At 37.2% G+C, this 13,990-nt stretch overlaps 2 protein-coding genes across 2 annotated transcripts; one reads left to right on the forward strand and one right to left on the reverse strand.

Annotated features, from left to right (window-relative positions):
- The first annotated feature begins 2,370 nt into the window (after positions 1 to 2,370).
- lin-22 (Helix-loop-helix protein lin-22) lies at positions 2,371 to 5,937 on the forward strand. Its single transcript, NM_067880.6, has 3 exons — positions 2,371 to 2,441; positions 2,539 to 2,631; positions 4,489 to 5,937. The coding sequence occupies exons 1-3, from the start codon at positions 2,373 to 2,375 to the stop codon at positions 4,846 to 4,848; spliced, it is 522 nt and encodes a 173-aa protein (NP_500281.1). The 5' UTR covers positions 2,371 to 2,372; the 3' UTR covers positions 4,849 to 5,937.
- Positions 5,938 to 6,035: 98 nt separating this feature from the next.
- Positions 6,036 to 11,575, reverse strand: ndnf-1 (Protein NDNF C-terminal domain-containing protein). Its single transcript, NM_067881.5, has 8 exons — positions 11,432 to 11,575; positions 11,268 to 11,365; positions 11,078 to 11,212; positions 9,848 to 10,479; positions 8,525 to 8,625; positions 7,365 to 7,502; positions 7,186 to 7,315; positions 6,036 to 6,503 (listed from the first exon to the last, which is right to left on the reverse strand). The coding sequence occupies exons 1-8, from the start codon at positions 11,563 to 11,565 to the stop codon at positions 6,261 to 6,263; spliced, it is 1,611 nt and encodes a 536-aa protein (NP_500282.2). The 5' UTR covers positions 11,566 to 11,575; the 3' UTR covers positions 6,036 to 6,260.
- Positions 11,576 to 13,990: the final 2,415 nt, after the last annotated feature.

Raw genomic sequence — 13,990 nt, forward strand, 5'->3', positions numbered from 1 at the left:
AAACTCGACTACACCACCTTTAATTGGGCTTTAGTTGAAACATTCTAGAAATTAAAACCTAAAGCAATTCTGAAAATTACTCAAATATTCCACCTTTTTTTGGAAAATTTAGCAGTTTACCAAAACTTTGACTGAAAATTTTGAAGCATCTATAATTTTTCAAAAGGGTTTTAATAATTTTTTTTCAAATTTCCGCACTGCTTTCTCATCTAGTTTTGAAAATTTCAAAATTTCAATATATGTATTGGTTCACTTTTAACACAGAAAAATCGGATATAGAACTATTTTAATTTGAAATCAACTTAACTTCTAAAAGCTGAAATTTAAAAAAAAAATCGAAAAAAAAATCGAAAAAAGGTCCCGGTATTTTCGGTATTTTATTAGTCCTAAGAACTTTTTTTTTACCACCCAAAAAATGAACAACAAATCACATTTTTGAATGTGTATAATTTTAATCAAAACTACCTAGTGGAACGTTTTTTTTTGTGGTTTTTTGTAATCTCTAGTACTTGGAACTTAATCAGTATTTTCTTGGTTATCACCAGTTTTATTAGTTCTATAGTATATCTATGCAAACTTATACACCTCATGTGGTTTGATTTTTTGAATTGTAATTTTATAAAAGGTTGGCAAAACTCAGAGAGATGTAGACCCATTTTTTTGAAAAAAAAAACACCACAAAATAAAGCCGTTAAATTTTTAATTTTAGACAAAATATTTAAATACAGTGCATTTTTTTCCACTTTAAAGGGGGGGGGGCGCATTTACGCGCGATGGTCTCGACACGCCTCGCACCACCCACTGATTTTTGGGGTGCGTGGCGAGACCAATGGTGTGACCATCGCGCGTAAATGCGCCCCCCTTTAAAGTCGTAGAAGTGGAAAAAATGCACTGTATGGTATATATATATATATATGTATACGTTTACGGCAAATCGGCAAATTGGCAAATTGCCGGAATTATGATTGTCCGGCAAATCGGCAAGCCGGAAAATTGCCGATTTGCTGAATTTGCCGGAAATTTTCGGCAAATTGCGACTTTGCGCATTTTTTTGGAAATTTTAGAACTTTAATTTTAATCGACAAAATTGTACGCATCCTATGAATGTTCCTGCATCTATTTTGTAAAGTAAGCGAATTCCATGAAAATATCTACGGAAAACGGGAAAAAATTTCAAAAAGGCACAGGTTCCAGTGTTTCCGTCTTATATAAAATCCCTCTGAAAAATTCCGGCAAATTGGCAAACCGGCAAAAAAACAAAAATATTTGCCGCCCACCTCCTGATTCAAATGCTTCTCTCTATCGATTTTTCCCTCCAAAGTTTCATGTCAACCGTCCTTTTTCATAAGTTCGGTAGAGAAAGAGAATCGATAAGATCTTGGAGGAGTACTGTAGTTTCTCAATTCTTCATTGAAACAAGTCTTTCTCACCAATCGTGCCGCGTCGCGTGTCTTTACCCCCACTTTTTCCTCTTTCGAAATATAAATTTCAAATTTGATTGACAACAGAAACTTTAAGTTTTATTGGGTTTCTTCATTTACAAGATTTGCCCTATAATACCTATGATACTCAAATTTTGCCGTGCATTCACAAAACGCCTGCCTACGCGCCTACGAGGCATACTCAGATCAAGCCAAACAGTTGTCAACTAGGGCTACTAGGCCTTGGGCTTAGGCTATTCTTTGGACTTGTTGCTTTTTTCGAGCAGTTTTCATGGGCGGACTTTGGAGAATGTCAGTTTTTTTGTTTTTCTGAATTATTTCAGGGGTTCAGCCTAAGCTTAAGCCTAATCCTAAGCCTAAGCCCAAGCCTAAACTAAAAGTAAGCCTAAACCTAAGCCTAATCAAGATAATAAAAGTAAAAAAAACGCGATTCTGCAGAAATCTAACTTGCTCAAAAAAGGTGAAAAGCATAGTCCTCCGCCTAAGCCTACGGCTTAGTCTAAGCTTCAGCCTAAACCTAAGCTTAAGCCTAAGCCCTGTTTGGAGTGTCTCATTTTTCGTTCTATTTTCCTTTTTTGAATTTTTGAATTTTCTGGGATTTCTTTTTCTCTTTTCCTCTCTTTCTCAGCCCAAACCTAAGCCTAAGTCCAAGCCTAAGATAAAGCCTAATCCTAAGCTAGGCCGTCAACTAGGCCACCATCAAAGCTTTCTAGGCAGGCAGTTGTATGAGCCTAGTTAATTAAAATAGTTGGAAATTAAATTTGAAAATTAAAAGAGCTGAATAACATAAAGTCAGAAAAACTACCAATTACATAGTTTTACTGTTCAATAACTTATTTGGTGATTCTATTTTTGCTCTTTTTTATATTCATTCACTGTATCTAATACTTTTTTTTTGACGTTACTAATATTATTACAATTATTACAGAAATGACGTCATTCCTGTGCTCCGATACTGAAATTGAATCCGATGGTGGAATCTCCAGATGCAAGAAGATTGTGAGTTGGTTTTTTTCTGTAATTATTCAAACTTTTGTAATTTCACAGCTGTCCATAATTTTGAAAATCGGCTTAATTTAATTTTCAACATTTTCAGAAAAACAAACCTCTAATGGAGAAGAAACGGAGAGCTCGAATAAACAAGTCACTGTCACAACTAAAACAAATTTTGATTCAAGATGAGCATAAGGTATCGATTTTTCTCAATTATTTATACCTCCGAAAAAACAAGTTTATAAAATTGATAATGGAGATTTTCAAATTTTTAAAATTTTAAGACGAAATTTTGGTAAATTGTCAAGTTTTTAAAAAAGTGAACTTTTTTAGCATTGCTTCAGATCAGGGGCCTCGGCAAGTTGCCGGAATTAAAAATTTTCGCCAAATTGTGGTTTTGCACTTCTTTTTGGAAATTTCAGAATTTCAATTTTAATCGGCAAAATTGTACGCATCCTGTGAATCTTGTTACATCTATTTTAAAAAGTAGGCAATTCTATAAAAGAAAATGGGAAAAATATTTCAAAAAGGCACAGTTTTAAGTGTTTCCGTCTTATAAAAAATCCCTCTAAAATTTTCCGGCAAATTTTATATCCAAGTTGCCGGAACTGAAAAGTTCCGGTAAACCGGCAATGTGCCGAAAATGAAAATTTCTGGGAATTTGGCAAACCGGCAATTTGCCGAAAATGAAAATTTCCGAGGAACCGGCAATTTACCGAAAATGAAAATTTCTGGGAAATCGGCAAACCACCAATTTGCCGAATTGCCGAATTTGCCGGAAAAACGGCAATTGCTGAAAAATTTCGGCAAATTGTAGTTTTGCACCTTTTTCTTGGAAATTTCAGAATTTCAATTTTAATCGGCAAAGTTGTACGCATCATATGAATGTTCCTACATTTATTTTGAAAAGATAAGCAAATTCTATTAAAATATCTGAAGAAAACGGGAAAAAATTTAAAAACGGCACAGTTTTAAGTTTTTCCGCCTTATAAAAATTTCTCTAAACACTTGCGGCAAATTGATACCTAACAAATTGCCAAATTGCCGGAATTGAAAATTTCCAGCAAATCGGCAAACCGGCAAATTGGCGGAAATGTAAATTTCCGGCAAGCCGGAAACTTGCCGAATTTTCCGGAGAAACGGCAATTGCTGAAAATTTTCGCCAAATTGTAGTTTTGCACCTTTTTCTTGGAAATTTCAGAATTTCAATTTTAATCGGCAAAATTGTACGCATCCTGTGAATCTTGTTATGTACATCTATTTTTAAAAGTAGGCAATTCTATAAAAATATCTAAAGAAAACGGGAAAAATTTCAAAAGGGCACAGTTTTAAGTGTTTCCGTCTTATAAAAAATCCCTCTAAAAATTTCCGGCAAATTGGTGTTCGGAAAACGGCAAATCGGCAGTTTGCCAAAAATCTAAATTTCTGGCAAATCGGCAAATCGGCAATTTAGTGATTTGCAAAATTTGTCAGCAAAAAAATTTCCCGAACGGCAATTGCCGCCCACAACTGCTTCAGATTCAAAAATTTGGAATAATTAAATACGAACAATTACAACTAGGGCTGTGCAACCGGACGGCCGGTTTTAGAAAAAAAAGCCACTTTTTAGAACTTTGAAAATTTTCCGAGGGGTATGTTGTTTTCACGGCGGCGGACAATTTCCGAGTTTGGCCACTCGCTATACTTCATCATAGAATTTTATAATGACTGGCCAAACTCGGAAATTGTCCGCCGCCGTGAAAACAACATACCCCTCGGAAAATTTTCAAAGTTCTAAAAAGTGGTTTTTTTCTAAAACCGGACGACCGGATGTCCGGTTGCACAGCTCTTATATACTTAGTAGTGTAAAATTAGTAGAAACGTTTTATTCCGTAGGCAGGTTTGAATGAGAAAAATAACATTTTTTAAGTAGCGCGAGAGATGAGAATTCGCGAATAACGTGCAATTGGCAAGTTGTAAAAAAATCAATAATAGCCTCCGCCTCTATTTGGGCTTCTTTTGGGTATTCCATTTTTTATTCTTATTAATTAATGATGTATCAATTCTATTTCAGAATTCCATCCAACATTCCAAATGGGAAAAAGCTGATATTCTCGAAATGGCTGTCGAATACCTCCAACAACTCCGTAGTGCTCAACCATGCTCCTTATCACCTTCAACATCATCCATTTCAACTCCACCAACTCCAAAAGAAGAAATTCGAAATATTAAAGTACCTCTTAATCCAATAGCTTCATTTCTGAACCCAATGATGCAGCAATACGTGGCATATCAGCAGCTGGCTCAGTTATCAATGTACACTCAATTATTTAATAATCCCGCTGGAGTACCACTGAGAGCAGATGCAGGGGTAACTGCTCAGTCACCAGAGCTGGCAGAAAAGTTAAAAATTGAGGATCGAAGTAGAGTGTAGAATTTGGAATTGTTGTCAAGAGCCACCAGTTTTGATGTGAAATTGATAATCTACTAGTTAGCCACCTAAGGTCTATAAAATAGCTTCAGAGGCAGGGTTTCGGCCTAGTTTTGATGATTTTTGAAGTAACGGTGAATTCTGTAAGCTTTTTTTTTGTTTCGAACAAAAAATCCTGGGGAAAAATTTTATCAAAAAAATCAAAAATGTCAATTTTTTGAATTTGAAATTTTTCAAATTTTTCAAATTTTTTTTAGATCAACGCGTTAAAAAAACTTGCGATGAGCTTTAATCAAAAGTTATTCACAATTTTTTATCTCTAAAAACTTTTAATATTCTGTGAAAACTTTTGGCTTTAGACGAAATCTGTTAATTTTTGGGTAACAAAACTAGAAATTACCAAAAAATCTCCAAGGTTTTTTCCAATTTTTGCAGTTTTTCAATCCAAAAAATTTCTGAAATTTAATAAAAGTCATAAACAACTGATTTTGCAGAATTACTTGTTCTGCAACATCTTACTTGTTCTGAAACAAGTGAAAAGCCTAGTCCTTAGCTTAAGCCTAAGCCTAAGCCTGAACGCCAAACTTTAAAATTTAAAAAATAGTTGAGGGGCATTTTGAAAACACCTTAAGCTCCATAACTCGGCGAGTTTTGATGGAATCAATTTGAAACTTCAGACTTAAGCTTCTTGGTGGCCTATACGACTCTGTGTAAAATTTCGCTTTGATCGGCCAACGGGAACCCTTTCAAAAATGAAAAAAACGTTATAAACCTAAGCCTAATCCTACGCCAAAGCTTGGGCTGTAAGCCCAAGCTTAAGCCTACGCCAAAGCCGGAGTCTAAGCCTAAGCCTAAGCATAAGCCTAAACCAAAGCCTGAGCCCAAGCATAAACCTAAACCGAAGCCTGAGCCTAAGCTTAAACTTCCACATTCTGGTGGCTCTTGTCCTACCTTCCTCTTTAATGTTATTCTTTATTTTTTTCGCCCCTCAAAACTCCGTAGATCATATTCTCTAGTCACTTCAATTCTTAAATGTCGTTTTATTTTCAGTTTCTCCCTGCTACCCATGCTTTATTTCCAAAAACTATGTTCTCTTTTTCAAATAAAAAAACTTCACTGCTTGGCAATATTTTTGTGGTTTTTCAGATATGATCTTCTGTTTTTCTTTGTTTTTCGAACACATTTAAATTGAAAAAATGTATTTATCACTTTAAAAATAAAGAAAGTGTACCCGAATTTTGAAAAAATTCAACCGTAATTACAATTAAAAGAGCACAGGGGAAATTTAATGTACAACACAATTGGTCTAAAAACTAGCGAATTAAGAAAAAAAAAATCAAAAATCACCCGTATTTAGCTGGAGATTCTTAAATGTCTTAAAACTAGAGTCTTTTTCAAAAATATTTTCGAAAAAATTAATTATGAACTCCACAGAATCGATTGGTCCGAACCCAGACAGTTCGGAAGGGTAAAGCCTGAGCATTCGGGCGGTCTAGTGGAGTGGCCAGGAGGTCTAAACGGTAGGTACTAGCTGGAAGAAGACCTCCGATTGTTGTCTCAATCAGGGATTGGGCATCGTCTTCGGAAGAGGTCGGAGAATGGGTGTAGCAGCCGACGAGTACGGATGAGGAGAGGCCGCCTTCGCAGAGATTGTCGGCCTGGATAAAAAAAAATTGTTTTTGAAAAAATAAAAAATATTTAATTTTTTTTCAGCCAAATTAATTTTTTAACTTTTTCAAAACTTTGTCCCAGTGGTATTTTTTTATTTGTTTTACGGTTTTTTTTTAAATGAAACTAAAACTGATTTCAGGTATTATTTCAGTCTGAAAATTTTTCCACCATTCTCAGCCAAACCACGTGGTGTCAGAATGTCCCATTTCGTTGTGATCTACAAAAAATGCGGGATAAGAGATGAAGAGTTCTCAACTGATTTTGAATGGTTAAGAACGTGCTGACGTCACATTTTTGGGGAAAAAATTTCCTAATTTTTTGTAGATCAAACCGTTTTGGGACAACCTGACACCACGTGCCAAACTATTTATTTCAAATTCTTGTTCTAAATTATTTTTAAATGATTATAAGGATATTTTCTTGAAGTTTAATGAAAATTTATCAATATCCAATAAAATTGAACTAACTTGAGGCTTTTGAATATCTTTTTTTTTTGAACAAAATGAAATATTCCAAAACTTTCAGCCAAAATAGTTTAAAATTTTTTTTTCGAAATTTGATCTGAAAATTTTTTAAAAATTTTTTTATTGGAAAAAAAATTTCAAAAAATTTTTTTTCAATTTTTTTTCAATTTTTTCTCTGAAAGCCAAAAAACCCATCAAAACTCACCAAACTAACAAGATGTTCCAAAAAATTTGAATGTTCTCTTCTTCTATAAACACAGTACTTTACATGACTATCGTGAGCACGAATCCATTGAATTGAGGCAGAAGAGCACGAGCGCCCGACAATCTTTACGCTGAAAAATTTCAATTTTTTTAATTTCATAAGATTTGAGCTTCTGATACCTGGTATCATCTGGAAGATTTGGGTATGGTGACGTGGTGAGATCGGTGCTCGCCCAGACTCTGATAGTTTTTGGAGTTTCGTCGTCGTTTACGATTTGGAAACGGAGATGTCCGCTGCGGATGTTGGTGACTACGAATCTGAAAAATATTTGTAATTTTTTGAACTGTGAAAAATTGGAAAAAAAAACTGTAGATTGACAACAAAAAATTGTTAGAAATTTTTTTTTGAATTTTTTTTTGGAATTTTTTTTTTTGAAAAATCCAATGTAATTGCTTTCAAAACAGTAAAATTGAATGACTTTCGTAAAAAATTATTTTGGCGTTTTTTGCAAAAACAAATTTCAGTCAAAAAAATTGTTTTTTAAAATATTTTTTTCAGCTTTCAAGAAACGCCTCAAACTTAATTTTTTTTTGACTTTTTGATACTGATTTCATATTATTTTGTGGACAATTTATCAATTTAAGGTTTTCAAAACCAAAAAAGATTGTCCCATAACGGTTTGATCTACAAAAAATTCGGGAATTTTTTTCCCCAAAAAATGTGACGTCATCACGTTTTTAGCCATTCAAAATCAGTCTCCCGCATTTTTTTGTAGATCACAACGAAATGGGACACCACGTGTTTTTTTAAAATTTTTTTCAAAACATATTAAAATTGATTTTTAGGAGTTTTCTTTGAGTTCCATGTCTATTTTTCAGTATTTCCTAGATTTGCAGCCAATTTTCAGAAGTTTATAAAATAAAAAATTTATGAACAACTTTCAGCCGAAAAAAAAAATTTTCGATTTTTTTCTAGCTTAAAAAATTTTGAGTTCTGGTTTAAATTGTATTTTTAAGTTTGATGATAATTTTTAATATTTCGTAGTGTGGACGTAATAAATTTGAGTAATTTTCAACATGCTAAAAAAATTACTTCGAGTTTTTATTTTTTTTATTTTTCAAATAAATTGACCAAGTGACTGATGATATGTATTACTCAAATAAGAGCCTAACTTTTAGTTTTTTTCTGAAAAAAACATTTTCAAAAAAACAATTTTTTTTAATTTTTTAAAAAATTTTCCGATTTTTTCTTCAAAAAATTCCAAAATAATTACTAATGTATAAATAAGTCTTATATCCATACAAAAGTATATATTCACTGTATTTTGTGTTTTATGTACCTTCTAAACCCGGAAAACGCGTCGCTTCTCTTGAGAATTTTTCCGTTCCGAAACAAATTGATACGTACGAGTCCATCGCAAGCGTGCACAATGAGCATTGCCTGCAAAAGATGAAAGAATGGAATGTGATTTTGGGGATAAGGAGCTAAAGGGGGTCAGTTGCCATCAGGTGATGACGTCAATCGGGGAGCTCGGGGAGCTAGTAAACGTCGTATGATAGCAAGTTATTTTGGGAAAGAGCAGTAGAAGACAATGAGAAAAAGTTAAAAATAGCTGACACGGATATTGGATTTCGTCCCATTGGTTGACACCTTTTGAACACCGTAATACCTTGGAGGTTCCCGCCTACCTGCCTACCTACGCCTGCAGAGAGTAGTGGGGGTTAGAAGGTCCTCGATCATTTTTTGAACATTCGGTTTCTATCAAAAAATTCAATGTTTCCGAAAATCCCAAAATGGAAATTGAAAATTCCAAAAAAAATATCGATTTTAGTCTATTTTCAGTTTAAAAAAAATCGATAATTCTAAAATTGACAATTTTTAAAATTTTCCATTTTATCGATTTTTTGCACACGGAGTTCCGGCCTTCCTCATTGAATTTTTCGCGCTCCATTGGCAATCGCCCGCTGGAAAACGCGTGGGAAAGCCGTGTACTCCACACGGACAAATACATTTCGTTTTACAACTAATATCGAGCCGCGACGCGACACGCAACGCGCCGTAAATCTACCCCATAAATGGCCGAGCCAAAATGACCTAGTTCGGCAAACTCTTCCATTTCTATATATGAGGGAAGTCAGAAATCCGTGACATTATTAAAATAATTTTTTTTTTTAATCGAGAATTCCGGAAAACCGAAATTTTGTTTAATTTAATCGATTTTATGGATTTTTCGCTATTTTCGTTGAAAAATCGATAATTCGAAAAATTTAAGTTATGCTTAAAACATTTATAAAATCCCATGAAAAGTTGAATTTTCAGATCAAAAAAATCCGATTTTCAATTTTTTTTTTTTAAATCACGGATTCAAAAAATCACGGCTTCCCTCATAAATTGAAATGGAAGAGTTTACCTAACTAGGCCATTTTGGCTCGGCCATATCTGGGGTAGATTTGCGGCGCGTTGCGTGCCGCGTCGCGGCTCGATTTTAGTTGTAAAACTAAATGTATTTGTCCGTGTGGAGTACACGGGTTTTCCACGCGTTGTCCGGTGGGCGATTGTCAATGGAGCGCGAAAAATTCAACGAGGAAGGCCAGAACCCTGTGTTAATGTCTTTTAAAAATCGATAATTTTTGTTTATTGATTTTTTTTTCTGATTACCCACCGATTGTGTATTATTCTCGGCTCCCTCCGGCAGGCTATTCACGAAAAACTTCAAATTCACAAAAGTCCCCTTCTTCGGCTCCAGCTCCACCTGCTCCAGCTGCCCGTTGCTCAAAACTCTTGGAGCCGACTTTTTCTGCTTTCTCGGCACATTTCGGGTAACTTTTCTCCTGTGTGTCACAACTTCCGACGTTTGAATCGTCTGTACCTCATACGCCGACGATGTACCCCTCTTGTGATCCCTCACAAAAACCGTCACAAAATATGTCCGATCTCTTCTCAACGAGCCGATGACTACGGTATTATTTGTCTGTGGGACACATTTGACAGTCTCCACACCTTCTTCCACGTGGTCACACATTCCCGCGAATTCTGGGTCTCGACGCGAAACAATCGTACAGATACGGTAGCGACCCGGCTCGGCGTTCCGAACTTGCGGTGAGATTTTCCATGTGATCAGTGTGGAGACCTCATCCCTTCTGGAATAGGTACTCTCGGAGATTATGTTTGTGGCAAGACGGGTGTCATGTGGAAGTGGTGGGTATTGATCTTCGAGACGGAACAGGGATGGGGTGAAGAAGATTCGGACGGAAGCGGAGGAGGTTGACGCCGCACGGACCACCAGGATCACTTCTGGAATTTGAAAATTATGTTTAGACGGTTTTTGGGGTAGTGCCTACGTGCCTGCCTACGTGCCTGCCTACGTGCCTGCCTATCTGCCTATATAACCGCCTTCATGTCTATGTGCCTATATGCCTGCCTGCTTAGTAGGCATATAGGCAGACACGTTGGCATCAGACGTTGCATACCTGCTGCTACCTATCTTTTTACCTACCTACCTACCTAGGTGTCTGCCTACATTGTATGCCTATATGTCTACGCATATTTGCCTACCTGCCTGCTTGCCTACATTATTTTTAACAAATTCCAGATACTAAAGTCAATTTGAAACGAAAGTCACAACGTCCCAAAACGTCTCCACTGGGTATGCCTCCATAGGTATGCCTACCTGCCTACATGCTTCCCTGCGTGCCTACATCAGGCCTGCAAATCTACACGTCAGCCTGTGTCTAGGTACCTACACACTTGCCTACATATCTGTACCGGTCAAATGCTTGCCTGTTAATTTTTGCTGCCTACATGCCTATTTCTGTTTTTTTGTTTCTAATTAGGCACTAGGCAGGCAGGCGTAGGTCGCCTTCAAAGCTTACAAACCCAAAAAAAAACCTACTTTTCGGCAAACTATGCGCAAAAAACGTCATTCTCTTCTTATCATCCTCTCCGGCGATCAACTTGAATTTTTCAGATTCTTCCAGCGAATTTGACATGTCGGAAATAGTATCGAACTCTTCAGACATGCTAATATCTGGAAAATACTAATTTTTAATGATTTCAGAAAAAAAAATGACCCGGAAACTTACCCTTATCCATTGTGAAAAGTTGCCAGTGAACCGCAGCTCCGCACGGCGTAACATACATAAAAAATGGGGAAGCTTCATTGGTAATGTGAAGGTAGAATCTGGAAGGTAGAAAGTTTAGAGGAGAATAGGTCGCCTACGCCTGCCTACAATAGGCAGGCACTTACCTCTTCTCGCTAACTTTTCCGGCCAAATCGATGACACTTTCAGTGTTCTCCGACAAAATCGAGTAGCTCATGGGAACCACGTGGAATGGTGTGCATAATTGGATAGTAAAAAGGAGCAAAAGGAGTTTGAGCATTCTTTTGGCTCTGAAATAGGGGTGTTGTTGTATATGTTTTCCGTAGCATATGAAAAAGAGCACAGCGGCAAAAAAAATGGCGAAGGTCCGTTGGGAATATTATACAAATGTAAGGAGAGGGGGGGGGGGGGGGGGGGGAAGACGAATGCAACGTTTTTTTTGTTTTGTTACCATTTTTTTAGTATTTGGGGTTTTGTCATACCTCAAAGGTCCCGGGGGGGACTTTAAGGTAGGCGCGAAAATGCCTGCCTGCCTACTGTCTTGGAATGCTGAGGAAATAGGTGATAGGCAGGTAGGAAGGTAGGCAGGTAGGTAGGTAGGTAGATAGGCAGACAGGTAGGCATAGGACACATACACTAGTCTGCCTGCCTAGCTTGCCTACCAAGCCTGCCGGCTTACCTACTGTGTTGAATTGTTAAATGTGCGGAAGTTATCAGGCAGTGTTAGACAGGCATTTAGGCACGTAGGCTGGCAGGTATTAGGTAGGTCTGAAGGCGTGCGTGCCTTACAAACCTGCTTGCCTGCATCCATACTGACAAAGCGAATTTGAACCAGTTTTTTTTTTAAATTTATCTTTCTCATTTAGAAAAAAAGAACTGCCAGTATGAAACCTCAAATATGCAGAAAATAGGAAGGCAGGTAGGCATAAGGTAGGCATGAAGGTACGCCTACCTATCAAGAAAAATACTTCAAGCGAAAATGTGGAGAAAATAGGCGGTAGGCAGGTTGGCAAGTGTACATCTATATTGAGTGCACGATCCGTCTAGGCACAGAAAATTAGGAGGTAGGCATGTAGGCATAATGTAGGCATGAGGCAGGCAGTGTGATGACCTATTACCAAGCGTTAAAATTTAAAATTTCAAAAAACTGCATATAAACAAAATGCCTACTTGCCTGCCTACCTACCTTTGAGGTGGTAGGCAGGCAAGTAGGCAGGCAGGCAAAGTAACAAAAATTGCTCTGGAGAGTCTTCGAAGACACCGGGCGCTCAAACTGTTTTTGAATGAAATCATAAGAGGCGGGGTGGCCCCCTGTGGGGACCTGCGGGGTCAGACAACACACATTCCAATCTCGTTCTCTAGCACACTCTCCTCAATTCACATGCTCTCTCGCAAGTCTGAGTGTCCGCCCCGAAATAGCTGGAATTTGAGGAATGTGTTGTGGCAGTTGTCTCGGGTGTGTGTGTGTGTGTGCTCCGGGAGCAGCAGCAGTCATCTTATCTTCCTTATCTTTTTGTTATCACTCATTGAGAGTCAGGAGTAATACTATTAGAGTACGTGATGATGATGGTGATACAGAGCAAAAAAACGTCATTAGAGGATCATGTTGCAGGATCTGAAATTCCACGAAAATTTTCCAAATATTTTGCAAATTTTTTGTTCTGATCGGAATATTATCAGATGATCCCCCTATAAGTAAAAGTGATCTGAAAGTTTCCACGGGATTTCTTCTGACTTCCCTCCTAAATTGAAATGGGAGAGTTTTTGCCGAACTAGGCCATTTTGGCTCGGCCATATCTGGGGCAGATTTACGGCGCGTTGCGTGTCGCGTCGCGGCTCGATTTTAGTTGTAAAACTAGATGTATTTGTCCGTGTGGAGTACACAACACTTTTCCACGCGTTGTCCTCCGGTGGGCGATTGTCAATGGAGCGCGAAAAATTCAATGAGGAAGGCCAGGACCCCGTGAGTTTCCTGGGAGCTAGGCGAGGCCTCTCTACATGGAAATGACCGCTGAGCCCGGAAAGTGCTCCAAGGGGGTTTTTTGCAGAGTTTTGACGGTTTTTAGATGGTTTTGGGGTCAAAGAATGTTTTGGGAGCTTTTTGGAATTTTTCAAATGTTTAGAAAAAAGTGTTTTTTTTTCGATATTTTTGGGTCAAAAAATTGCACGATTTTTTACACCGTTAAACACTTTAAAATTCTTTAAAATCTATAAAAAACTGCCCTTTTGGGCAATTTTACGGCTCTTTAAAACCAGAAATTTTGATCTGAAAAGTTCCAAACTTGTAAAGCTTCTCCAAAACGGGGGTTTTCCAGATTTTCGGCAATTTTTCAGGTTGTTTACAATTGAATAAACATTCTGAAAGCTTTTCAGAACTTCAATCTAAAAAAAAGTTTTGAAAAAAAAAATCTGAAAAAAAATTTTACCCAAAAAGTATTCAGATTATTTTAGCCACGTGGTCGCTGGCTGTCCTTTTGCATAATTTTGAAGCAAACGCGCCTCATTGAGAATTAACGTTGGCGCCAACTCTCGCTATCCATTGGGCGTGAGAGACGCAGATACTACTTTTTTCTCTGGACGTGAAAAACGCCAAGAATAACCGTTTTGCCGTCTGCGTCTCTTCTTTCACACGCTATTTTGGCTGTGGACGAGGAATTCTCCTCTTCCAGGATTTTCTAGGCCATTTTCTCAAATTTTCTCAAGTT

This window comes from Caenorhabditis elegans, chromosome IV (assembly GCF_000002985.6).
Source record: "Caenorhabditis elegans chromosome IV".
Lineage (NCBI taxonomy): Eukaryota > Metazoa > Nematoda > Chromadorea > Rhabditida > Rhabditidae > Caenorhabditis > Caenorhabditis elegans.

What these genes read in the sequence shown, in the direction of transcription:
- ndnf-1 (NM_067881.5), bottom strand. Translation starts at nt 11,565, where the DNA reads ATGCTCAAACTCCTTTTGCTCCTTTTTACTATCCAATTATGCACACCA. An exon ending in AATCTTCCAGATGATACCAG is followed by an intron (nt 7,316 to 7,364) that starts GTATCAGAAGCT and finishes GAAATTTTTCAG; the next exon opens with CGTAAAGATTGTCGGGCGCT. An exon ending in TGGAACATCTTGTTAGTTTG is followed by an intron (nt 6,504 to 7,185) that starts GTGAGTTTTGAT and finishes TTTTTTATCCAG; the next exon opens with GCCGACAATCTCTGCGAAGG.
- lin-22 (NM_067880.6), top strand. Translation starts at nt 2,373, where the DNA reads ATGACGTCATTCCTGTGCTCCGATACTGAAATTGAATCCGATGGTGGA. An exon ending in TCTCCAGATGCAAGAAGATT is followed by an intron (nt 2,442 to 2,538) that starts GTGAGTTGGTTT and finishes CAACATTTTCAG; the next exon opens with AAAAACAAACCTCTAATGGA. An exon ending in TGATTCAAGATGAGCATAAG is followed by an intron (nt 2,632 to 4,488) that starts GTATCGATTTTT and finishes ATTCTATTTCAG; the next exon opens with AATTCCATCCAACATTCCAA.